Genomic DNA, 26,643 nt, shown 5'->3' with positions numbered 1-26,643 from the left:
GAGGGTGAAAGAGTAAGGTGAAATAACCAAATCTAATTATAAAAAGATGTTTAGGTTGGCTATTTTGCAGTCCTCACAGCGATCTATAAAACACCAATACATTAATGAATTACTTAGTTTCTTTAATTTTACAGTTTAAATTTATTGACTTAATCTTGCATAATAACTGGAGTGTGCACAATTTCATCACTGTTTTAATTCACATGGGAGGCATCATTTTATTTCTCTGTGTGATCTTCTCATTTTATCCTTTGTTGTGAAGCACTTTGTCTGTTTAAATATGACAGTAAACAAATTCATTGATCATTTGATTTTTTAATGATACAAATAGCCAGAGCTGCACATCGTCGTCACGAGTAATAACGGCTGCTGTGGGTTTGTTGCAACGCAGTCTGCAGATTTACACCTATTGTTTGCTGTTCTCTCACTGATAGTTGTGAATACTAGTGCTGCAGGCGTACGTATTGGTAGGCTTCTGTATTTACACCCAGTTCTACAATAATTGAGATTTCAAAAACAGAAGAAAATGTGCAAAGATTATTGACAAAAAGAATGTGTATGTCTTTATGTGTATGTTTCTTCTGGCGTACACATGCTGTCGTTTTAGTCTTGAAACCTACACACGCTTGTATAAGCAAGTAAAGCAGTTCACAGTTTATTTCTGCAATCTACTGTATGTGCTCCTGGTTGCTGAGTGTTTGCTGAGACTGAAGCAGAGGTTTATCTGTCTACATCACTGTGTCATTGCACTAAAACTACCCGGACAGGCACGTGGGAAATTTAGTACCAGCAGAGCAGCAGCTCTCTGCTCTGAAAGACTCTATCAATCATTAGATTCTATGTCTTTGCCTCACTAGTACTTCAGTCCCCAGTTCCCCCAACATCTGCTATGTGGAAGCAGAGCACTCAAGCCTTCCTTTTCTTCTCCCCTCACATCACCCAGGCAGCAGGCTGTAGCTTTGTTTAACCTCCAGAGAGAATACCAGGAGGACCGAGGGGATAAGATCCCGGCCCGTGGGAGTTACGGCACACGGAACAGGGCTCTCAATGGGACCGGTGTTGGAACTCTCTTCTTTTTAAAGGCAATCTATTTTATTGCTTATACTATCCATTCAGTCACATGCATCTGTCCATCCATTACTTTCTAAGTACAGGATGGTCAAAGATATGGTCCCTTGACTGGAGGAAACCAATTCAGTCTCCATGACATGGAGCAACTACTAAATAATAGACTCAATCCCCACATGCACCAAGTATAAACCTTTGTTTTTCTGTTCTGCAGCTAATCCTACACTCTTTGCAGGGTGCTACATACATGCAAAAATACCAAACTAATGTATATTATATCATTTCCATATTAAAATATATTTTACATGTTGATTCAGCTGTGTAAGGCTGCTCCATGATTACATTTTCATGTGGCTTTTAATTGGTCTTGCTGATTGCATATTTTATATTAATTTAAGATAATGAAATTAGTCTCTTTAGAGGAATCAGATTTTCAATAAAACACTTTGCTAGATTCCACTTTGCCATTGGACAGGATGTAATTAGATAGATAAAGAAAGACTCCCCATGCGCTTGTCTGCACACCGCTACTTATTAGACTTCACTTAAAGTGAACCAGACCACCATCTCCCATCTCATTTTACTTTGTAAACACAAGAGCATAGAGAAACACAATTATGAAGCAATTAATTACGAATGTTTAGCAGCCCTGAAAAGAAAAAACTCCATCTACCTGTTTGTCTCTGAAGACACAAACAAACAGGGTCATCTGGTGATTAATTATGTTATACATCAAAATTACCTGAAAATGATATCATCAGATTAACAATCAGTGGCTTGTGTAAACCAAACTGAACAACAGGGTTATGCTTTAGGTTTCACAAAGTGAAAAACAAACCAAAACAGTAATTAATCTTCACATTTAGCTAGTTTGGTCATTTTCCCGATGACTTGTTGCAATGTGCCAAAGCCCAATAAATTACTGAAATTAAAGTGATACTAAATGCAAAGTCTAATCTACTGATAAAGTAAAGTAGCCTTTATTCTGCAGATACTGCAGAAAACTTCTTGAGCAGAGTGCTACTCTCCCAACACTCATCCTATACCACTCTTAAGATCTGAGCCATGTCTAAAAACCAACTCTAAAAATATCCGTTGCTGAGGAGACTGCGAGCCTCCTCTCGCGTGTCTTTCATTGTCAGCCCCAGTCTGTGCTCTCCTAATAGCTCAGAACACTAATATTCCTCCTCATTTGACACCCGTGGGAGAGACAGTGCTGCCATAAACATTAAATATTCCCTGGCACAGTCCCTGATTGCAGCACAGCTCCCTTGCTTGGTGAACAGTGGTGCAGAAGCACACAAAATACACCCAGGTGGGCGTTGTGGTGAAGGTGCACGTATATAAATAGTCTGTTTATTGGGATGGCCGTGGTCGAAATACCAACAAAAGCAGGCTTAATTTGCAGCTGGTGGACATTAAAAGAAATAGAAATACAGAGAACTAACAATAATATTTCTTTTATATTACTGATAGGCAGAGGTGGGAAATAACAAAGTACAAATACTTTGTTACTGTACTTAAGATGTAACTTCCTGGAAAAAGATAGTTGATTGTTGAATTACATTCCCAGATTGTCAAATACTGCCTAATAATCTATATGAGAACACTTTACCAGCCCAAAATGATGGTATTTGAGACTCAGCAGTCAACTATCATTCTGTTCTTTGTTATTTGTTTCTAACTCTTAGTTTAATGGTCTTTGATTTGTATTAATATGACGTCGCTTTGCACAGAAATGGCTGGCAGAATGTCCTTCAGAAGGATAATTTTTTTCTTTTTTACTTTGAGCACATTTCAGAGCCTGCATTTTCTTTTATACTTTGAGTAAAGAAGTTGAATCAGTGCCTCTACTAGTCTTTTGTTTTAGTATCTGCGCTTCTACTTGAGCAAATAATGTGTGTACTTTTGCCACCTCTGCTGATGGGCAACAGTTTTCCCTTGTTGCAGGCTTGAATTGTCAGCTTCTTTAACACTGAATAAAAACATCAGCTGCTACCTCTTTCACATGGCAGCGAATGATTTATTGGCCAACAGACACAATCAGCTAATAATTAGGAAGCCTGTTTGAGCTGCACAGACCTGAATTCCCATCTGCTTTGAACGTCAGTGTTGTTCCATCAATCTATTGATAGTTCGGTATATACTGTCTGGCTGCCGACCAATCGTCTTATGTGGAGAACGGCAGCGCTCTGCCTCAGTGGTCTGATCACACTGGTTCACATCATACAAAAACTCTCAGATGAGATTAAAGTAATGAAAAATGGTGGGAACCAAGACAAGGTGATACACTAAATAGAGAGGTAAATAATATCCCTCTCTGATTTACTGTATACCAAATTATTTATGCAAATCAGCTGATCAGAGGCCTGCGATAAATTGGCAACGTGTCCAATATTTCTCTGCCTTTCATCTAATGCATGCTGGGACACGCTCAGGCCCCTGAGAGGGAGAGGAAATGAATGGACTGAATTGATTTTAGGCAAGAAAAACAACAGTAAAGGTAAAATCCTGACCGTACCTGGTGGAAAAATGTAAACCTAAATTAATTACAGCAGGTGTGCTGTGTTTTAATATTGGTAGATTATCTACAGGTTCTGTTTTTCCTCGCTTATCACAAATGCAGCTGCAAGTGAGTGGGAGTGAAATCATGGGAGGAGGGAGACTGGGCTGAAATCTTTGGGGAAACCGACCCTGAACAGAAAGGGGCCCAGGTTCAGCCTCCGCTGTTCAGAAGAAACCACCCTGCTAAAGTGTCCTGGAGCAAAACATTAAATTCCCCCACAGTCCCTGAGGCGCTGTTCTGTCACTGACGCTGTGCTCTCACCTCACTGTGCAGGGCTGGAGGGATAAAAAGAAATGAATTTCTCCCCCGGGGATCAATTACAGTATAATACCGTTATAATTATTTTAGACTGCTGGGCCACAAAGATACCCCCACCTACCAGGTTGCATTCTTTTCTGCAGTGTTACGAGGATGGCTCAGATATATTTAAAGACAGTGAGAGTGCGGTAACACACAAATGAACAAATATGTTGTGTGTAAGAAGCAGAAAACACTTGCATCGAGATTTAGTAGCAATTATGATTTATCTGGACCACATTAAAGGCTCTCATATTAGAGAGCAGAAGATGAATGACCCCACTTCCACCTATGTGTCATTATAATTTGTCTTCATAATGCCAAACATCTGTGTCATTCTCCACATCTATAACACTTATCTACATTTGATCAAAGATGTCTTCCCACAAGAGCTGTGTATGCATTGTGTAGTATGTGTGTATATGGTGTATCTTCATTTAAAATGAATTTCGAGCACATGGATGTGTCTGGGTTCATTTTCTACACAGTCCGGACAACTTGCTGACTCTGCAGATTGATATCAGAGACCAGCTTTGGGCTGGATCATGTGATGAGCAGTGCGCTCACCATGACGTGCTGCTGGGTAAAATGAGGTTGAACTATGGTTTAATGTGCGGCTGGTGAGAGTCAAGTTCCTCCTCTCAGATATCACTGAGCAGCAGAGAAACACACCACCTCTGTCTGCCTTTGCTCTGCCAATGTAAACAAATATCTCGAGCAGATTAGACATACTGTATACTGAGAGACTAGAAAAATAGAACAATCTCTAATATGTAATGAAATGCAATAACATTGCAGGATGTTGATGAAGGTTCTCAGTCTTCCAGGTCATGAAAAACATTGCAATATAAGTGACCTTATTGGAAAAAGTTCTTGTTATTGAGTTTGTGCTTTCAATCTATTCTGGGGTGCATTTTGAGGCTGCACATTGTGGTGCTGTTGAATTTTTTCTGTATTATATTGAAAGGGGTATTCGGCCTCATCACTCAGAAATAAACAGGAAGAAAACTATGAGAATAATTTTTAATATAAGGCATGAATATGGAGCCACATCACCAGTGTTGCTAAAAATAATTTGAGTGATGTTTACTCAAATTAGTATTACACACAACCCAAAAGACCACTGGAGTCAGTTTAACAAAACAGCTAAAACAACCTCACAGAGTTCATTCTGTAACATCTGCAATGTTACATATTTGAGTTTTGCCAAAATATGTTTGGGATCTTAAGTCAGTAGAAAGAGGAGCTTTTTAAACATGTAGCAGCAGCAGCAATATCACTACTACTAGTAGTACTTCATCAAATCAGATCACAATAAGAAACGGTATTTTTGTGTTTATACTTAGCTCCAATTCTGTATGTATTGCATTTGAGGACATTGAGACGTAAGGTATAATAAGAGTAATTTAGTATAGCATAGTACTGTTATTGTTAATTCAAAAGGACACTCGTTTCATAAGTGAAACGATGAGCTTACTTTACCAGTGCATCCCAATTTTCATATAACATAGTGTTGTATGACAGTAGTTCCGACCAAGTAGTTCCGACCAAGCAATCCGATTGGTTATCAACTTGCTAGTTGTAGTGATTTGTATTAACCAATTTCTGTTCATGTTGTATTAATCGTGGACTTGACCAACATTTGGTTGCAATTGGACGAGTTATGGAAGTTTGAAGTAATTTTACCACACCCACAAAGGTTTGTTACCCAATCATGGAAAATACTATACATGGTATCTCAAATCAAACATGCAGCCAATGTTCGTGGTAATTCAAACATGATATGCACCAACTTTGATGAAGATTGGACTTCCAGCAATCACATTAAGACAGAGCAAAGATAACAATAGTTATAGATAGAGCACCAAGGCAGGTATGTGTTGATATGTGTGGTATTTATTCAGTTTGGGAAATCCCACCACTGACTAGAAATCGTCTCTGTTGCTAGGTCGTTACTCAGGTTTCACCTTCTCACTGGAGTAGTAAACTAGGTTACATTACTGTACATACAGAAGACTACTGAAGTGATTGTTTTGCTATTAGTCAGACCCCATAAAGTTCCAGGGAAACCGAGATAACACTTGCAAAAAGTTTTTTCTGTTGTTTTTTTTTCTATTCTGAAAGTTCTACTAAATGTCTTCCTACAATCTTGGTTTGAGAATAACAAAATCGATATGGACATCTATATTACTGGCTGATGTCAAAGAGTAACTTTTCTTCCATATGTTGTGTCCAAGTGACTAATGGTGACAACTATTTTTGAAATTGGTTCAGTATTGAGCAAAACTGTTACAGCTGTCAGCCATTAAAACGGCTTCGATGTTTCCCCTGTGGGCAATTGCAAACCATCAAAGTACGTCCACTAAAGTGCTTGTTTTTACCACTGTCAGGCTCAGATTGTTATTCTAAGTGTCCAACAATGTTATTGAAAGGATCCCTGCAGAGATAGAGCTTTTTATTAGAGAATAATAACCTTCTGGATTAACCAGAAACAGCCACTTGTCAAAGCCACCAGACTCCATTTGCAGAGACAGTAATTTTATCATTGTCAAACGTACTTCATTCAAACTCAACAGAAAAAACAAAATATGACACACCAAAACTATCATGATTAGTCTATCCACTGTCCCAACAATAACCAACTCCGGTTCGGTGAAATAAACCCTTAATTCTCCCGAGGAGATGTGACAATACTCTGTCTCTACATGCCGTTTTCCCCTGTTGGTTCTCTGATACTTCCTCTGTGACCTGTTTTTGCTATGTTATTGACAGTAAGTGCTGGTGCTGAGTATTTTGGTATCAAAGAAGCATAAGATGAAACAAAATGATAGGAAGCAATTTTCTAGCTTGCTGTTTAGTCTCTTATAATGGGTTTCAAATGTACTCATGGGGCGATGCTGTGATGTTAATAAGAAAGACATCTGCATGGTGATGTGTGAAATTAGATCAGATTAAATAAGGCTGGGATTACTGTTGTGCATCTTCCTACCAAATATGTTTTCTGTAAAATAAGTATGCCACCATCTCTATTCAAAAACGCCTAAACCAAACATACAGTATGTTCTCCGATCATTTTCACCATTGGGATCATCAATGATTATATATTACCCTAACTAGCACTGTTTTACAAATTAGAGTTAATGTTTTACAATCCTGAAGACAAGAAACATGTTAAATTGTGAGTAATGCCTGAGTCAAAGGCAGGTTGTTTTGCATTTTCAACTGCCAGTGAAGCTGGCAAAGGGGACTGAGTGGGCGAAACCTCCTGCATTAAACAAATGCGAGGGGCTCCATTGGTCTTGGTGTGTTGATTCCCATACCGGTGAGGCACACTGACTATATAAACTATGGACTGAGCTTCCAGGTCTGAAAAGTGAAGCCCATGCAGGAGTTGTAATGACCAGCAGGTTTAAAAAAAAAAAAGAAAAAAACTTTTTACCTCAGTTTCCTAATGAGTTTATTGTCTCAGTCGCTAGTTTCAAGTCTCCTACAATACAGCATGATGTTCATTTTGTAAATTATGGCCCGATTTAGAGAAAAATAGATAATAAAGCAAGGTGTGTTTTAGAGCATGGCTACCTAGTAGCTAACATGGTGTCTCATCAGGTCTCAGTCAGATCCGATCAGAATCGTCCCCAGCTCCACACTCTTTCTCGAAAATGGTCCAAAACAGGATGGTGACTGCCAGAATGCCAAACTCAAGACTTCAAAACCTCCATAAACCAATGGGTGACATCATGGTGTGTTTACACTCGGTGAGACAAAACAGCCTAGTTGCCAGGGTAAGATGTTAGCAGTTTCTGCAAACCACAGATATTTTCAAATTTGTACATGTCATAGGCTGGTTACCGTTTTGACATTCTTCAAAATGTGTCATATCAAGTTCAAGCATGTTTATTACCTGACTTTCATGTAGGGAGGTGGAGGAGAGGGTAGTGGACTCACAGATGAGAAGGCTGCAAAGCCATAAACCAATGACTATTGGTACTTTCACAAAATATTAACACAATGAGATTTCTGAAAAATAGTCATCAGTAATGTTGACAATGACTAAATGGGTAAAGACATAAAGAAGTATTAGAAAATGCAGAATAGTCTGGTAAGTTCTGAAAATTACATCAATTTACTCTAATGCAGCCTTTAAAACCAGGAAAAGACAGCACTTATGACATGTCACGATATAATGACATCAAAAATCTAAGATTGTATATTGTTTTGAATCACGATAATGATATGATATCTATATACTGCTCAGCCCTAAGCCAGCTGCAACTATTCTGCCTTATTTTTTTTAACTAGAAGCTTCTGGATAGCTCTGTCAATAATTTACCATGACATTATTAAACCATTAAGCATTTAAAGGGCATATTTCTATGTGTTAGCGTCAAATGTTTAGTTCTAACTGCTTGAGGATAAACTGCTACAGCTGAATGAATGTTATCTTGCCGTCTAACAGCATTAGTGACTTAATTGCCTCCCATGTGAACTGTTTGTTACAGTAGCTCATTCAGCACGTCGAGGTGCAAGAAATGTTAAACCCACTATATTTAGAAGTGGAATATGTTGGTCAGCGTCACACAGCGGTAGAGGTAGGAAGAAGAATGGAGATTCTCTTTTTTTAATTTTAATTATTTATTTTTTCTTCTTTTTTTAAGTCATCCCAGTTACACACACACACACACACACACACACACAAACCGCCTTTCAACATACAATGCAATATACCCATTAGTTTTTGCCTGTTCATTTAATTGTCTAGTTTTGTCTTACTGTCTCCAACTTTACACTGTCTTTTCGATCATGTCTCTCACTTGTCTTGTGTTGCATCACTTAATAAAAAAAAATAAGAAAAGAAAAGAATAAAAAAAAAATGGGAATATGTTGGTGGCATGGCTACTGGTATTATTTTGACAAAAGAGCTGAGGTAATTTGAGACCAATGACTTGCCTTTATTGTAATAAAAGTAAAGAAAGGGAGCAATGAAACAATTACAGAGCCCCAACAGGTACTATACTCTGGACCGGCTCTTAAATGCAGTGTTATGAACTGCATGGGTCCAATCTTCGGTCTCTAATAGAAAAAAATGATCCACTCAAGCTTGTATTGATGACTCCGCTAACAATCTGTGAAAGCATATATGAGCACAAGACAGGGTGGAAGTGCAGTAACACTCTGGCCTCAAAGTTGATGGATCAAATGAAAGTATTTGTTGGCATGGTTACTTTCTTAAGCCAAATGGCAACCAGTCCTGCTATTACATCTGTCAGCAACTCTGCTCTCTGATATCAGCACATTGTAAATCCCGGAGGGGAAATGGACCTACTCTGTATTTATCCCCACAGTGCAGGGGAAGCTCATGGAGGGCAAGAGGGCAGTGGTGACAGAACATGCTATTTTGTACATATCATTTATCCCACACTGTTCCCTCAAGTTGGTACATGCTGTATTGTGTATATATATGTATATGTATATGTATATATATATATATATATATATATATATATATATATATATATATATATATATATATTGTTTATTATGTGCAGCACCATGGTCAGAAAATCACATTTTAGAAGAAAATTAGCATTTGTAGGAATGACACCAGATTTTGAGAGATTATAACTAAGTTAAAACACTAAATAAAAGCATCAACTATCGTCTATTAGGAACTTCAATAAAAAGAATCAATCTGCCAGACTGGGTAAAATACACACCAACATAAAAAACAGTTGTTCAGTACAAATGTTTCTTCAAAACTAGACTTTGAAGCATTGTTGCTGAAAACGGCAGAAGCGCTTTTTTGTTGACGACCATGACATCACATTAGAAACTATTATTTCAGCTCAGTTGTGTAAGCACAAATGATTTGTCTGAGTCAGCAGGAGCTCTAGAAATCCAACAGTGTCCCATTTTTCAGCAGCAGTAAAGTTCTGAACTCTGTTAAATCTTTTTTTGTCCAAATGTGGCAATTTGACCCGAGGATACACACTTTATATAGAGAAAATTTGATAATACATTTTTGAACTCTTGAGGAGAGAATAGTAACTACATGTCAGTGTAGACCGCTGAGCAGTTTACTGAAGAGCCTGTTGTCTGTTCATATCCTGAATCTAAAAAAAAAAGAGGTGCATGACAACAGGTTCTGGGGCAACTATAAATTAGATTTCAGAATGTGTGAATGACATTTTCCTTCTCAGTGCAAATGATTTGTGAATCAAAGACGAGCCTCTAAGCACTGTGAAATGAGCTTTTCTGCACGGCGTTAAAATGACTCACCTGACAACTATGGGACTTTCCTCTTACCAAGGAGAACCCACATAGCAAAAACTCTTAAGATAAAAAGTGTACTGCTTCCACTCGTGAGGCAAAGCAAACATTAATGCTGCTGTCTGATCAGGCGTGGGTGAAGAGCTAGCTGAAGCAGGCCTCGAGGTGCACATTCTCACGTTGTCAAAAGGGCTGCTGAAAACTTTCCTGCAACTACATTTGATGTTAGACTGCCAGGCTCGATATTTCACCTTCGTTGCTAGCATGTGTTTCTGGCAGCAGATGAGTGAAATAATGGCTGGCATTCTGGATTTAAATCTCTTTTTTAGTTCCCTGGCATATCACAGTAGTTTCTTTATCAGTGCCTCAGATGTGATAAATAGCTTCTTGGTGTCGCTGGCATTCTTCATTGTGACTTGCTGAAACTGCCAGCAGCAAGTTCTGTGTGGTCCCAGACAAAGAGCTGTGGCAGTATAAATGGTCAGTGGTGTTTTTCTGTAAATATGCTTACTCCTTAAGTCACAGTACAACCTGGCTTAATACGACCTTGCTGGCAAGATGTTTCTTACTTATTTGTGGATCGTATTAGACTATATCGCTTCCACTCTGTCAATTAAACAACCAAATTGCCAGAATAAATGTTGGCAATGTACGTTTCTGCAAACCACAGATATAATGAAACTTTACATTTCTTTATGTTGCAACTTTATGTTTCTTTAGGATTAATTGTATGTTGTGGCAACACTGTGCTTACAGTCTGGTTAGGTTTGGGCACAAAACCACCTGGTTAGGGCTCAGAAAACATCATGTTTTGGCTTAAAATACCTTGTTTGTGTGCACAAACACGGCTCGAGATGTCTCGACTTCCCATCAAAGCTACTGGGTTTGTGTATCCACAAACGTGGCTGGAAATTGTCCCAAGCTCTGCTCAAAAATATCCAGTGGTTTCACACATGCTGAAACATAGAATTGAACTGTGGTCACTGGCTTGACCAACCTCTCGCCTAAATCCATCACCATCTCCTCCACCTCCTGATATGGTATTTCGGTCATAAACATGTAATGTGAATGTGATATCACATGTATTGTCAAACTGTCAATATGGTTGCCTATGTATGACACATACAAATGTGAACATATCAGTGGTTAGCAAAAATTTTATCTGCCGATTAATTGATTGATCAATTAGTTGATGAATTGATTAGCTTGTTTGAGTGACACAAATGTGAGGAACTGATGCTTTTCTTTGTTAAAAATAACAGTAAAGTGAATATCTATGGGTTTCGGACTGTTGGTCGCATACAACAAGCAATTTGAACATTGGGCTGTGCATTTTTCACAATTTTCTTACATTTTAGACAATAATTGAATAATCAAAAAAATGATCTGCTGATACAATAATAATGACAATAATTGATAGTTTTGGTTCACTCAGGAGCTATTTCCTGTTCAGTTAGCTTCATATCTCTTACTTAGTAAGAGTGCTGTAACTTTCAAAGTTAACATTTTCAAATTTGCAAATAAAAGGCATTTACACTTGCAATTAGGCCTCTTCTCCTCCAGAAAATGAGGATACTCAAAAAGCCTTTGATTCTCTGATTAAAGAGAGGAGAAATACATTCTAGGGGCTTCTGACAGAGAGCTCAGACTGAAAACACAAACTTAAACTAAAAGAAGTTAAGTTTGTTTCTGACTTGTTACACCAACTCTTTACACATAACACATTTTGAACTAAGAAATGTATTTTTTTCAAATACATGTAACAGACGTACTTGTGTCTTTTGAAACATGTGCTGCACCATCAGTCTGCTCCAAGGTTCATGGATGCCCCCTAAGCTGCGGCACGTCCAACTACCTGAAGGTTCATCTATTTTGTGATAAAGTGTCTTCACCTTTAATATAGCCTCTGGCAGGCCCCAGGACGGCCTCCTGCAGAGGCCAGACCAGCCGTGCAGGGCCTACAGCTTCTCCAAGATACAGTAATGAACAATCCTCAGATGAGTGCTCCCTGTTGTTAAATTGTTATTGTGCCAAAATAGTGGTCTGCAACTCCTGGCCTCAAAGTGGATAAGGTTAAATATTACAAGGAACAGTTTGAGTTTCTTCAGGAAATTGCAACTTACTTCTTTAACTACAAACACAGAAAATCTTATTCTTTCCATTTCGCAGATTACCTACCCATCTCCTAATCACGTCTCTGATAAAACTGTGTAAAACGCAAAAAAATTATAACCCAATGTTTAATACAAACCACGGATTAGATAGAATACCTGAGGAAGTTGAGGCTAGATAAACCAAAGCACCAGATTTGAGTGTTTTGATTGGTAAGTTTGGAAAATTCTGTCACGCCGCGTTGGCACGTCTCTGTGACACAATGAGATAAAGCACATTATGCAAATAGTGGATCCGTGGCAGAGTCTTGACAATCGTTCTGTCTCCGCACACCTGCAGCTAAAATCCTTCATTGATTCTCAAACTGCCTGAGCAACCGGCTTTCCAGGTGGTTGAAAGGATCATAAAGCAACACTTGGAAATGTAGCGGTGACAGTTTTCAAGATATGAAACCTTTTGCGAAGAGGCGCAAATTGCTAATCAAACAAGGTAATGAACAAAAGAAGATAGAAAAGTGTTGAATGGGCAGGGCGGCATAACGGTGTAAGCGGAGTGGAGATAGAGGAAATTCAATCAAGTGTTATTATCTGGGCTCTGTAAATGACTTGTTTTCTATTTTTGATAAAGCCAAAACACAAGTTAAATATGTATCCTGCAAAAATGCTTCGTCCTAGTTTATATATTTGCTATTGTTATGACGCACTTGTCTGGATTTAAAAATTTCTAGCTTCTTTTGTTCTAGCTGTTGAACACGTGCACTGCTCTGCGGCCTAAGCATATATACAGCAATATCCCCACATTGTGCGCAGCTCTACCTACCCGTCTTTTGCCACTCGATGGCCGTGCAGTAGTATGAATAATGTCGGCAGGTGAACAGTGCTGGAGATAATACCCAAGATACAGGTGCTTGCACAGAGTGAATTCAACTAACGTCTCTTTTAACCCTCAGTAGCCCAACACAGCATCCATCAGGGCTCAATGAGGCCTGAAGCAGGAGGAGCAGCTGCCTGAGCTCTGACAGGGATTTCCTGTGTCTGACATGTTGAGTCGAGGGGACGTGAACTCCTACTTTCCTCCCTCCCACTCTTCTTTGTTTCCTATCTTTCTTCCTTCTCTTTTCTTTCACATGACGTATAATTGGAACAAGAAAGTACATTAAACAGGAAGCTAGAAATTTGCATAACGCTATTAACTTACTTATTGAATTGTCCGGGATGTTCTTGTAATTGCTTTCATCGTGGTAGAATAAAACTGTACACATGAAAACAATTAATTACACAGTAAGCTTGTAGGTGGTGTATTTACATGATAAGTAATATCCTGTTTGCATTGTCCACACTAAACTTTTAGCAGAAACTCTTCCTCCGACGACATTTTTCACTAGATGTTTCAGGTTAATGAGTATTCAAATAATTCCTCTTGACATTTCCCTCATGACAAAGGGTGCAGGTACACAACCCTCATTTCTAACATTTGCATAATCTCCCTGTCATCCCTGGGATGCTGTGTGCTATCTTTACCCTCCGTCTCCTCCTCCTCCTCCTCCTCTGCTGCAACTGTCATTCACGAAAAAAAAAAAAAATCGTATTAATTGCAATCTGAAATTATCCACCTAACTAATCTTAGATGGCAATTTGTCACAGTGCAGATTTGGAAAACGAAAGCACAACAAGAAACAAAGCTAAAAAATGGTTTCACAGATGTTCCAGGTTTCATTTCATACGTCTACCTGAGACAAATTCTTCCAATAATTTAATTTTAAGCGGTGTCACCACCTAACTCTGTAAAAATCCACAGAATTTGATTACATACAGGGATACATGAGGTAAGTGTGCAATATCCACTGGAGAAAAAATCACACTACTTTTCACAAGGTGAGAATAAAATGACATGGAGTGTCAGCCTCCATTATAGCAGAGGACCGTACACTCTCTAATAAGGACACTGGAGGCAGAGCAGCTTTCAGAGAAAAGAATAAACAGAGAGAAATCTACTGAGGGAGCAAAGACATGTGCATCAAGGACAGCCTTGCATTTTAAGGGTGACAACAGCTAGACCTCATACTGGAAGAAAAATGAAACGCTTTTTCTCGTAATAATTTTCCATAATGGCACTCCAGCTTTAATCCCGAGGGGTGGTTTGATATATGTTGTTATACAATGGGAATGACCCCGAAGGAAAATGCCGCCCTGCGTCTCGATCGTGGAATGTTTCAGTGACAGTCCAGCAGCTGCAGATGAAATGATGTCTGACGTGTTGCCTTTTTTAAGACTGCCCTGATGTTGACACTATTCAGCATGCCCAAATATAGGGGCTGACACACTTTGGAGACCAATACAAACAGGTTCTCTATGCGAAGCTTGCACGGTCCAGCATTAAACATTTATGCCTGTCTTCCCTCTTCTGCATCTCCACTGCTGAGAATCCCTTTACTGGATCTGCTGTGTCGCCTTCCGGGAAAAATAAACTAGTGAATACGCAAAAGCTTTCTTTCTCTGACCATATTATTTGCAGTTTGAGACAGGGCTTGGCAGTATATTGATATTATATCCATATTGTGATATTGACTATATATCGTGTTGGATTTTGGCTATCTTGATATTGCATGAGTGTTGTCTTTTCCTGTTTTTAAAGGCTGTGTTACAGTGAGGTGATTTTATTTCCTGAACTCAACAGTTCTACTTGTTCTAATATGTGTCTTTACTCACCAAGTAATTATATCCACTATTTCTATTAGTGATGATTACTTATCAAAAGTGCCAATAGTCATCACTACAATGTTGTAGTTGCAATATTGATATCGGGGTATTTGATTTGTTGTCCAGTCCTAGCGTATATGAAGCGCTTTTGAGGATATTTTAAAGTATCTAGATATATATTGTGTGTCCTAAAATAGCCTAGAAAATAGCGTGAACGCATGGATTGTAATGAATTCATGGGCATCCATGCCTTTTCTTTAGCGCTACCATCAGACTGACAATTTTGGTTTTAGTGAAGTTTTTGTTGGAGGAATTGCCTTGAAATTTGATTCACCTATTCATCGTCCCCAGAGGCCGAATCTTAATGACTTTGGTGATCCCATTACTGTTCCCTAAGTAGTCGGTGCAAGGTTAACTGATTTGTTGCTTTGCAGTCAAAACAAATCCAGAGACAAAGTTCCTACAAAAGAAGAGAAAAGGAGGAGAAGCTTGCCAAAATTCCCACCCTTTCGGAGGGCGGTTGAACATGGCAACACAAAAAGTGAAAATGTAGTTGTCATCTTAGCCTGCCATGTGTTTAGAATGACACAAAACCCTAAAACTCCTGCTGACAATTTTTTTTTTGTCAGCAATTATTTCTCATCCAAGATAGACGTTGAGGTCAGAGAAATTCAAGAGAGTTGAAGGCAGCATTCAGAAAGATGAAATCTAGTGAAAAGCTCAGCTGAAAAAAACATGAAGATGATCTAACTCCTAAATGGCATATGTTGTAGCTAATGCATCACTGTTTTGTTATCTTGTTATACAATTTTGTAAGAGCCTCATACATGATTAAGGAAGTCTGGCTGTTTATAGAAAAGCTATCTGGATTATCTGAGCTCAAGAACACATTTTCTTCATTTTGAGTTTGAACATTCATGCTCACATACTGATAACTACAAGTACGCTTTATTTAGTGGGAGCAAAACTGTCATTTTTCATTTTCAAAGCGCTGTCATTCAAAGAAATAGTTCAACTCTTCCTAACCTGGTTTCTCTAGACTTAAGGGACAAAAGACAATGTCTAAGTGGATCCATACCAGTCCCACTTGATTTTCCAAATTGTAATTCTCTTTCATCCGGAGTTCACGCTTGCTCTCACAGAAACACTAAAGGTTATTTGCAACCTCCTCTGAGATATCGACTGGCCCATTGTCAAACTGTTACCGCTCCACAGTACAGACACTCAAGTCCAGCCGGTCTGATCAAATACTGTGTGAGTTTCCAGTTTAATTCCGTTTCCACATGAAAGCCCAGTGAGCCCTGTTCGGATGATATCAGATTCACTAGCAGGTCCTTATGTCATCTAACATGTCACCCGTCCCCCACTAAACCCCCTCTACATTATAGTTCTTGAAGATGTTTATTTGACCAAAAATATAATATTAAAACCAATCAGGCTGTGTGTTGGGCTAATTATCAAAAACTAATTTTTTCCATTCTATTTCCTTTTGCCAGGAAGCAAATGGACTTTTAAAATCATCCTCGACCTAGCTTCAAACAGAACCATTAAACTGTGGGGTGCTGTGAAGAAAAGGCCAAATTAAAGATATAATGTCCATTTATGAGCATGACGCTGGCTGTTGACTGTGCAGGAAATGAAACTGAAGCCACAGACACAACAGCTGCTGTGTGTTGACGTTAGGACAGCTCAAGCATATGGTCCGTGGGTCAACACAGCAGTTTGTTTTCTTTTAGCATTAGCATCCCTGCTACAATGTCCTCGAGAACGACTAAAGCGCTAATCACGAAAAATAAACTGAAATTCTTCTCGCTATAACGGTCCTGCAGTTCAGTCAGACAACTCTTGTTTGAAATGTTTATTACAGCAGCAAAACATGGTTAGAGTTTGCCGTCTGGGCTCCGACCTCATCACTCACCGCGTATATGTTTACGTAGAGATATTAGGGAGTGATGAGCAAAACATCTTAAACCCCCCCCCAGTCGGAGCCTACAGGTGGGGCTGGAAGAATATGCAGCAATACTGACGCAGGGCAGCGGTGCATTGACAGGCAGAGGGAGAGATGGGAGATTTTTTGCAGTTTAAATAGACCGCCAAATTGACAGGGTGCGCTTGGTTGATGAGTGTGGAGACTGGGGCATGTCATGTGCAGCTCGAGTTGCCGGCCTGAACTAGCTCGCAGGCGTCGCTCCATTTATTGTGCATATTTTTCCAAATAGGACAAAGCTGTTTTGATCATATTTATGGAAATAGACTCCAAGTTTCAACCATCTTGGTGGGTGTTTCCAATGGCAGCAGATTTAAGAACTGATATTTCATCTGTTCCATGAGGAGCTACTGCCCAAAGAACGGCCTGCTGCAAAAATGATCATTCCCTCTAGCTGTGAAATCATATCGCAACTGCATCATCTGTCAAAATGATCGCAATATTTAAGATATAAAATATTGACATTTAAAAAGGTAACCAGAACTGATAAAACAAGGGAGTTAAATCGTGTGTTAATCATTTGTCATGTGTTTCTTTTGAAGATTACCTAGAACTACAAAATATGGTACATCTTAACAGTTGATTGGTGGAGTGATATAATGTAGTACACAGGGCATAACTACGCCTGTTTGCTCTCATATTATTTCTGGTTTCGTCTAATTTGATGCAAAGGTCGGCTTATTCTTGTACTTTAAAATAAAGTGCGACCTAACTGGCTGCTCAGCTGGAATTGATATCACCAACAATTTTCTTGCACACACACACATGAAATGCACCAAATAGATAAAAGTAACATCCTGAGTTGAAACCAAAAATGTTTTCTCAAAGAAGTAAATGTGTCTGTTTGCATCCACACAGAGCTGCACAGTGAAAAAACAGGGCGGATCTGACATTAGGTGGGTGAGACTGCTGCTCAGTATGGCTTTTGGCTGGTTAATGAGATAGAACATTTGGCCACTTCTGATCTGGCTGTTTTATTATGTGAGCAGATAACTGCAGAACCCATTTAGCAGCCAAATACCTGTGGCTTTGATTTTGACAGAGCTGCCTGCTTGTCCTCTGTGTCTCTCTTGTATAATCAATCAAAGCCTGAATTGGAGGAGAGCACAAGGGATTCAAGCAAGACTACAGCACGCAGTAAACAGCCATTTGTAAATGTTTAGCAAAAATCGCTCATAGTCGTGTTATTTGAAGGAGCTGCCAACGGACTGACTTGACAGATACTTGTCTAGATTCTTGTTTACAATTGAGAGGCAGTGAAAAGAGTGCAGTGTTTGTCTCGAGACAATCACTTTGCATGCGTGGTTGACAGGTTTTTTGGCTGACATGCTGTCTTTCATTGGCAGGTGGTTAAATCAAGTGACAGTGAAATTTAAGAAAGTGTTCGAAAAACAAAAGTTTGACAAAACAAAACAAAGAAAACACAGTCTTTGCTCTGTTGTGCTTCCTCAGGTTTCCCACACTGATGCAGTCGTACATGGCTTTTAGAAGCCACATCAAATGTCCTTAAAGACAGATGATTGACCTTTTGTGTTGAGACATTCGAGACTAGAAGCCTCCTCTTCTTGTAGTTTCTAATTTCTAATTAATGTGTAACCTCAGGTGGGACACTTGACTCTGAATTGACATTGTTAAATGCAATAAAATCCTTTAGAAAGTTTAAGATCTTTGTAGCTGAAGACAGCACAGGTGAACAAAGGGGAAGTTTGCAAGGCTTTAAGCATTCGTGACTCAGTTAGGGCTTGATTTAATGAAAGGTTGCGATGAGAGTGGAGAGGAGTGCATTGGAGGCACCTTCAGGGATTCTTAACGTGGCTCAGTGAGACAATCTGAGAATAAGAAAACAGCAGATCCAGAGACACCCGAGTTCAGGATTTGTGAGGTGACTGGTTGCGAGTCTTCATGTCAAAAAAAGGTGCATTTGTTTATCATTAAAATGGATTGTGTAGTTACAACCCCTGAAGGCATAGATATGTTTTTGAATAACTTTTAGAGCGAATACAACTTGCGACTTGCAACTGGACTTGTGGCAGCTTCTTGAAGACGTTTCACCTCTCATCCATGACTCATGACTGAGAACCTTCATCAACACTGTGCTTGTTTTTGTTTGTTTGTTTAGTTTGAAATGAATAGTTGTTTTCAATGAGTTTTATCCTTCTAGTGCGTCACAGCCAACTGTTGCTCACTCCCCATCCACCTCTCATAGATGCCTACCTCTGTGTAAAACTCTACATTATTCCCATGAAGCAAAGATTGAAACCGTAAGACATGCAAAGGCAGAAGGAATCAGACTCAAACCAAAAGATTTTAACCATTTTTGAAAAGTTACATCCCTGTCTGTTGGGATTTATTTGAGAATCAGTTTCCACCCGCCCATTTAAAGGATAGTTCCGACCTCTACGTGAGCATTGAGGCCATTACTACTACTGAGCACCCAGAGGTTTTCTCCTCCTTATATCTGTTCTTTTCATGTGCATTTGGTGACTCTAAAGAACCGAGGCTGATGCAAAAATATTTAAATTCATAAGCCTTAATTAGCATTAAATACCATTATCTTCAAAAGAAGGAGGACAAATTGAAAGAATGTTTTCAAAAAAGAGAAAGAGAAAAAGCTCAAATCATAGTGGAATTGTCGTGTTGGGTTTTAAGTCCCCTATAGACTGTGAGGCAAACAGTCCATAGTTTGGTGCTCAGCTGGACAGGCTGGAGGGCTCAGCAGGGGTAATCTGCCGCTGGTGCCTCTCCAGGATGACTGGTGATGGGCAGCAGCTTAGAGCTGGCAGGAAAGAAAGCGACGCAGTGGCACAGAGAGTACTGGACATGTCGGTACTGATTACATTCTGCTTCAGAAGGGGTCAGGGGTCAGGCTGAGCTCGTGCCGGCAGCTTCCTGTGCCAAAATGACTGTATTCCCAACACTGTACAATGCCAGCTCCTTATGTAGCTCTGCAACCTCAAGTCCCCATTGTCACAGCTTCCTGATATCTGATAATTAAATTGAATTCCCTTCAATTGAATCTACTGTATGCACTTGTGTAGCAGATACAAGTATTCCCTGGGAAGGAGAGTTTGGAGCTCGATGCAAAGCCACAGGAACATAATCATACCTAGTTTGACAGTTTGCCAGTGGTTAATGGAGAAAAATTCCCAGCAAATTTGACCAATGTCTTTCACACACGAAGCCTCTGAGTTTAATGATTTCTATCAATTTAATTAAATTCTGATCATAATTTGACTTTCCTAAATGTTTGACTGGTTATTATTCACCTATACAGTCGTCCTCAAAATTATTCATACCCTTGCTAATTTTTGTGATTTTCTATTTTTGTGATGAAATGACTGCATTTTTTCAAGTTTGTTTATGAGGTATACGTGACCAACAAGTGAAAGAATGACAACAATACACAATTCAAGAAATTCTTCATTTCAGGGGTATTTTATTCAAGGATTCCCAAAAAATGCCATGTTCAAAATTATTCATACCCTAGTCCAATGTCTTTCTTTAATAGTCAATAGCATAGCCTTTGTTTTTTATGACTGCTTTGAGACGATTCTTGTATGTGTCCACAAGCTTCCTGCATGTCTCCTGTGGGATGTTTGCCCATTCCTCCTTTGCGAAAGCCTCAAGCTGGGTCAGGTTGGTCGGTTTCCTAGCCATCACTCTGGTCTTCAAGTGATGCCACAAGTTCTCGATGGGATTCAGGTCAGGACTCTGACTTGGCCATTCTAGGACGTTGACATCATTGTCCTTGAACCATTTCTTCACTACCTTGGCAGTGTGTTTGGGATCATTGTCTTGCTGGTACGTCCAGTTGTGGCCAAGCTGTAGTTTCTCAGCAGATTCCTTCACGTTTTCATCAAGGATCCTGATGTAATCTTCCTTTTTCATTATTCCTTGGACCTTGACTAGGTTCCCTGTGCCACTGGAAGAGAAGCATCCCCATAGCATTATGCTTCCACCACCGTACTTGACTGTGGGCACAGTGTTCTTTGGTTTATATGCTTTCGCCTTTCTTCCTCCAGACATATTGAGCATCCATATGGCCAAATAACTCCAACTTGGTCTCATCAGACCACAGGATGTTTGACCAAAAGCTGGGATCTTGCTTCAAATGACCTCTAGCAAAGGCCAGGCGAGCCTGCACGTTTCCTCCTGAGCAGCGGCGTCTTCCGAGGCCTATGTCCATGGAGACCTCCTCTGTGCAAGACTCGCTCAATGGTGGACCGTGAGACCTTTGTCCCTGCCTGGTCAAGCGTTTCAATTAGGGCCTTGGTTGTGGTCTGGGGGTTGTTGTTGACCTCTCGGCATATTTTCCTGGCAAGTTTGGGGGACACCTTACGCTTCCTGCCACGCCCGCTGAGGTTTTTAACAGTATTGAATTTCTTGTACTTGTTAATTATGCTCTGGACGGTTGCCACAGGGACATCATACTGCTTTGAAATGGCCTTGTAACCCTTTCCTTCACTGTGGGCACGCACAAGACGTTGACGTAGGTCTTCACTGAGCTCCTTCTTCTTGACCATGATGACCAGAAATTGAGAATGACCAGAACACTTTTCCTCTATTTATACTCTTCTGGAAAGATGCTATTTTTTTAAATCAGTGTTTAACATTTGTTCAACAATGTTAATGGTATTTATTCCATTGTAACATTTTGAAATAACCACAGGACAAAGATTTTTGTTGAGATATTGTCAGGGGTATGAATAATTTTGAACATGGCATTTTTTGGGAATCCATGAATAAAATACCCCTGAAATTAAGAATTTCTTGAATTGTGTATTGTTGTCATTCTTTCACTTGTTGGTCACGTATACCTCATAAACAAACTTGAAAAAATGCAGTCATTTCATCACAAAAATAGAAAATCACAAAAATTAGCAAGGGTATGAATAATTTTGAGGACGACTGTATATTCAGCTACATAGCATTAATTTCATGGTGTGACCTCCACGTAATTTGAACTAACACAGCATTAACAGCCAGTGATGATTTACTCAAGAACTCAACTTGAGTACAATTTTGAGGTACTTACATAACTTGAGTTTTTTCTATTTTCTGCTACTTTATACTTCACACACTACATTTTGGAGGGAAATATTGAACTTTTTACTTCACTACATTTATTTGACAACTTTAGTTACTAGATACTTTGCAGAAAACATATGTATAATTTGATTTTACTTGCATTTTGATACTGAAGTACATTTATTGCCAGAAAATTCCCAGTAAATTTAATATCAACGACTTTTTCCCAGGTTCTGTTCATATGGGTGACTTTCACTTTTACCAAAGTAAGATTTTTAACCAACATCCGTACTTTTATTCAACTATGACTTTGGGGTACTTTTTACAACACTGTTGTAAGCGTCTGCTTCTGCTCCTGTTTACTGGCTTGTTTATTTCCACAGCCTGTTTCGGCTTTACTCATTACAGTATTGTACAAAAGAATATCCATAAGCTCCTTTTCATATTATGCTCATCAGATGTAAGCCATAATTTACATTCCAACATATAACATCTAATCCTGCTGCTTTCTAAACAACTCTCAGGTTAAATCAAGTGTAGCACAAAGTGAAATGAAACAAATCCCTGAATCTCTTAATCAATGGATTTGTTTCTATACTTTGAGTTTGATTTTTGGATGTTGTTTTGAGAGTCTCAATGGCTCGTAACAGAGAAACACTGTCAGTGGTTCGCAAAATGAGATTCACGTACTGTAGCGAGAACCACTTTCAAATCTGTGTAAATAAACTCTGAGATGCTTGGATGAATGTTTGTAGAGAGACTCACCGTCCTCTCGAGACTTTTGAATAAACGCATCAACGCCACTTTCTCCATAGTTTCCCTCAGAAGCCACGGTGGAGACGTAGTTCCAGCGCATGGCTTTGACGATGTCCACCATGGCCTGGGCCTGGTAGGTGTCTGGGGGCACCACGCGGGAGAAGAAGTCGTAGCGGGTGTTGTCGCTGAGCTCAGGAGCCGTGGAGGCGTAGCTCACCTGAGGGATCTATAAGAGAGGAAGAAAGAGAGAGAGACTGTGAACAATATGCTTCGTGCACATTAATTATCTATACAACAGGAAAGTTTCTCTGCAGTTGCGTGTAAGGATGCATGATTATAATATGACACCTAACATCTGTTGAAGCCTTCTCCCTCTGTGTTATTCACCCTCTACAGTTGGCACGCCATTGCTTTAAATAGTCCTGGTGATCACAGGCTTAGCTACAATACTTTTCTGAGAGGTGATTTCGACACCAGTCAGGCAACACTAATCCGTTGATAAATTCAAACTTGTCACTAACATAATGTGAGATTTGTTCGGTGTTGAAAAACATATAAGCAAAAGATTATTTGCCTCCAAAGCAGCAATAATACCCAATGTTCTTGTCAGAAATGGAAAAAGGCTAGAGAGCTGGAAATATAATACGACCTTATTATGTTCAGTTTATATAACCGTTGAACCCAGTAAGGGTAAATTATGAGGGATATCTCAAAGGATGGAAGATAAATAAGTCAAACTTTTAGAAACTGTTTTAGATGTTCTTTAATAGTGTTCTGATAGTCTTTTGAAAAATCAGTTTTAGATGACACAAGTGCTATTTTCAGTTCTGCTTGTCTCCACGAGCCGCTGTTATAAAAGGTTTAACTCCCATTCTTAGTTTCACAACATAAGTCGTTTAGAAACTGCCTCTAGCAGGAAACTCTTACTTGCTATGTAATCTCAACTTTTGCTTGCTCAAGTTGTTTCAGATTTATGGCTGGTAATAACTCCTGTGAAATTCCTATGGCTTCTGTGCCACACAGTTAGGAAGTTAACTGACCAGATTTTATGACATTCAATAATGTGTTTCATGGTTTAACTTCAAATATAGACAGACTTTTAATGCTGATGCAATTTTTTGTCCAGATTCCCTACGGTTGATAAATTCAGGCAGTAGAAGGCAGATTGGCAGCTGCTTTAAAAACCAGAATAGATTTTGACTGTGTATGAATCAGTGAGTGAACATCTTTCAGTGTGCATGAACCAGCCCAGTATTAAAGTAGACTCCTTGTCTTGAAGCCTTACAAGAGGTCACACCAGAGACATTATAAGAGAAAGACAGACCACTTAGGGCATTGAATGGAAAAATCCGTAATGCGAGAGATGGTGGTTGTATGTAACTTATTCTGCCCCTTCCCCCCAAAAGCCAATCGTTTGCTTTATGGCAGCTGAAGCGAGAAAGCTATAAGCCAGTCGTGTTGTTGTGTTGAGGGGAGTGCACAGTTAAGATTCATGACCTCTAATGAGCATGGAAAAGGAATACACTCTAATGCACAGGTGCATTAGCACCAAGCAAGGTGAGGTTACTAAAACATTAGACATTAAATTGCATTTGTTCAGGCACTCTTTTGAGGGCCACTCTGCACTGAGCCGTAAAAGAAGTTGGCGTTGTGAAACCATGCATGTGCATGGTAGAAGTATAACCTATGGGGAAGGGCATTTTAAACCTTGTTGCAGGGCAAAGTCTTTTTAAGCATTTTTATCAGATATGACTGCCGATTCTGTACATGCAGTATGTTTGACTCGGTGAGCAAGTTCTGGCTTTCTCCCCATGAATTTAAATAGGGGCCTGGTCTTTTTAGCCCCAAATAACTGCTGGGGGCGTGACCAAGGTGGCTGCCAAGTGGCAAGAATGGGCCTATGAGGACTTTAGTAACACTTTATGATAACCACCATTAATAAATGGAAAATGTATAGTTAATTGAACTTTAGTTAATAGTTATTTCACTTTTAACGAACAATGAAATGCTTAATAAACCATTTATTAAGCAATTAGAAAGGTTAACAAACATCACTTTCATCAGCAGCTTTATATGAAAACACATACACAAGAACATAATGGCAACAAATGGGAGTTTTGCCAAGTTCAAACTTTCCATTTTCACACTTACAGCACCCCAATGCAATAAGCTATGTGTGTTTTCTGAATTCTTGAGATAATATTTGAATTTGAATGGCACATATTTTTTCAGTGGGATCAAAACGGGATCAGAAAAATGACTTTGACAGTGCCTTTTCATCTGATGACTGACACGTGAATGAATCCTTTCCAAATACTGTTTGTCATGGTGCCTCAGGTTGCTCTGGGGATTCATACAAATATTGTCACCTTTAAGTATCTCTATGGGAAAAAGGAGGAATGTGTTGTTGTTGGAGACATAAGCTGAATATGACACTGAAAAACACCTTGAAACCTGAAGTATTTCCTTACAGCTTGAAAGATGTGTGACTTTACATATCTGTTTTTTGTTAATTTCAAAATAAAAATGGTATGTTTTGGAGGGAATGTTACCTACCCAACCCCTCATAGTACTTACATCAAGCAATGCTACATCAAGCTTTACCCACTGACAGTCCTACTATACAAATATTTGCTCCATTAACTGCAGACAGACTGCTGTGGAAGTGCTATCGTCCCTTCCTCTCTCCCTCACTTCCCACAGCGGAGGCCTTTGATGTAGTCAGCTGCAGCACTGCACTGATCGCGCTACTACTGTGCTCCCTGCTTGTTGCTGCAGCATGTGTGAGGAGCACAGCTGTTCAATCTACGCCCGTGACCTCAGAGCTCCGAACAGCTCATGTAACTCAACACCGACTTTCTTTTATGCCACAGGGATCCACTGCGTAAAGCCCGAACAAGGAGCAGCAAGTGCACAACCAGTAATAAATGAATGTAAAAGATGTCCTCTCGTGTCATGTTATTTTAATATTTTAAAGTAGTGCTTCAGCGGAGGCTTGGCTTTTATAGGTAATGACTTGCGATACGGCAAACATGCCAGTCAAAGGCGGCCTCGTTAACTCGATTCCCTTTGAAAGAGAAAAGGCAGAAAAGGGGAAATCTGTGTGCGCTAATGGACCATGTGCACGTTGCAAGTCAGCCCTCTGGACTGACGCCTTCCACACGTCCCAGGCCATCACTTTGTGCCGAGCCCGCACAGTGTTTCTGCGCTGCTCGTCTTGTTTTCAGCTAGAATTGCTTGTTCAAATTGCACTGCTTCATGAACTGTGAGCACTGAATGACATTGATGTTGGAGGCTGACATGCTTCATGCACATGTTCCTCTGGGATGCACTCAGAGACACAGACCTTGACAGGGTCTCTGGCATGTGTTGAGCCTGCACCCTGTGGACTAGCAGCAGTCAGCTGACTTGTTGATTTAACACCTGGTGAGAGCAGCGTACGAAGGTGCACCTGACCCCCAGGTTTGCTCACTTCATGGCTGCCTTGATGGTTGGCAGAACTTTCCTGCCTATACATCGGTGTTCTCTCCCTCTTGGAAGCAATGAAAGTGTGATCCTGGTTTTTTTTCTTTTTTCTTTCTTTTTTAACACTGCTTTGACGTCATACGGCGGGATTTAGCAGACTGAAATTGAAGTGTTGTGCAAAGGTGTTTGGAAGGTGTTAACAATGTCTCATTATAGACTATTTCAACATGCGAGCACATAGCAGCACAGTGAAAATTAACCTTTTACCCATTTGCACTTAAATCAGCACCTCAATGATGCATGTGCTAATTATGCATAATAAGTACAGTATGTTCTTCAGAATAAAATACAAGGTGGATATGGACATGGATAAAAATGTATTTCATTATAGCACCTGT

General features: G+C 39.6%; 1 protein-coding gene across 3 annotated transcripts in view; it reads right to left on the bottom strand.

The window, feature by feature from the left end:
• Window positions 1-26,643, bottom strand: part of LOC141000435 (metabotropic glutamate receptor 4-like) — a 138,483-nt gene that overhangs the window by 40,152 nt on the left and 71,688 nt on the right. For all 3 annotated transcript variants that reach the window (XM_073471177.1, XM_073471176.1, XM_073471178.1), the window contains exon 2: window positions 22,790-23,006. In XM_073471177.1, coding sequence (XP_073327278.1) covers window positions 22,790-23,006 — 217 coding nt within the window. The remainder of the gene's footprint in view (window positions 1-22,789; window positions 23,007-26,643) is intronic.

The sequence above is a fragment of the Pagrus major genome, chromosome 7 (assembly GCF_040436345.1).
Source record: "Pagrus major chromosome 7, Pma_NU_1.0".
Classification (NCBI taxonomy): Eukaryota; Metazoa; Chordata; class Actinopteri; order Spariformes; family Sparidae; genus Pagrus; species Pagrus major.
The sequence above is the reverse complement of the archived record's forward strand: the minus strand, read 5'-3'. Positions and strand labels throughout refer to the sequence as shown.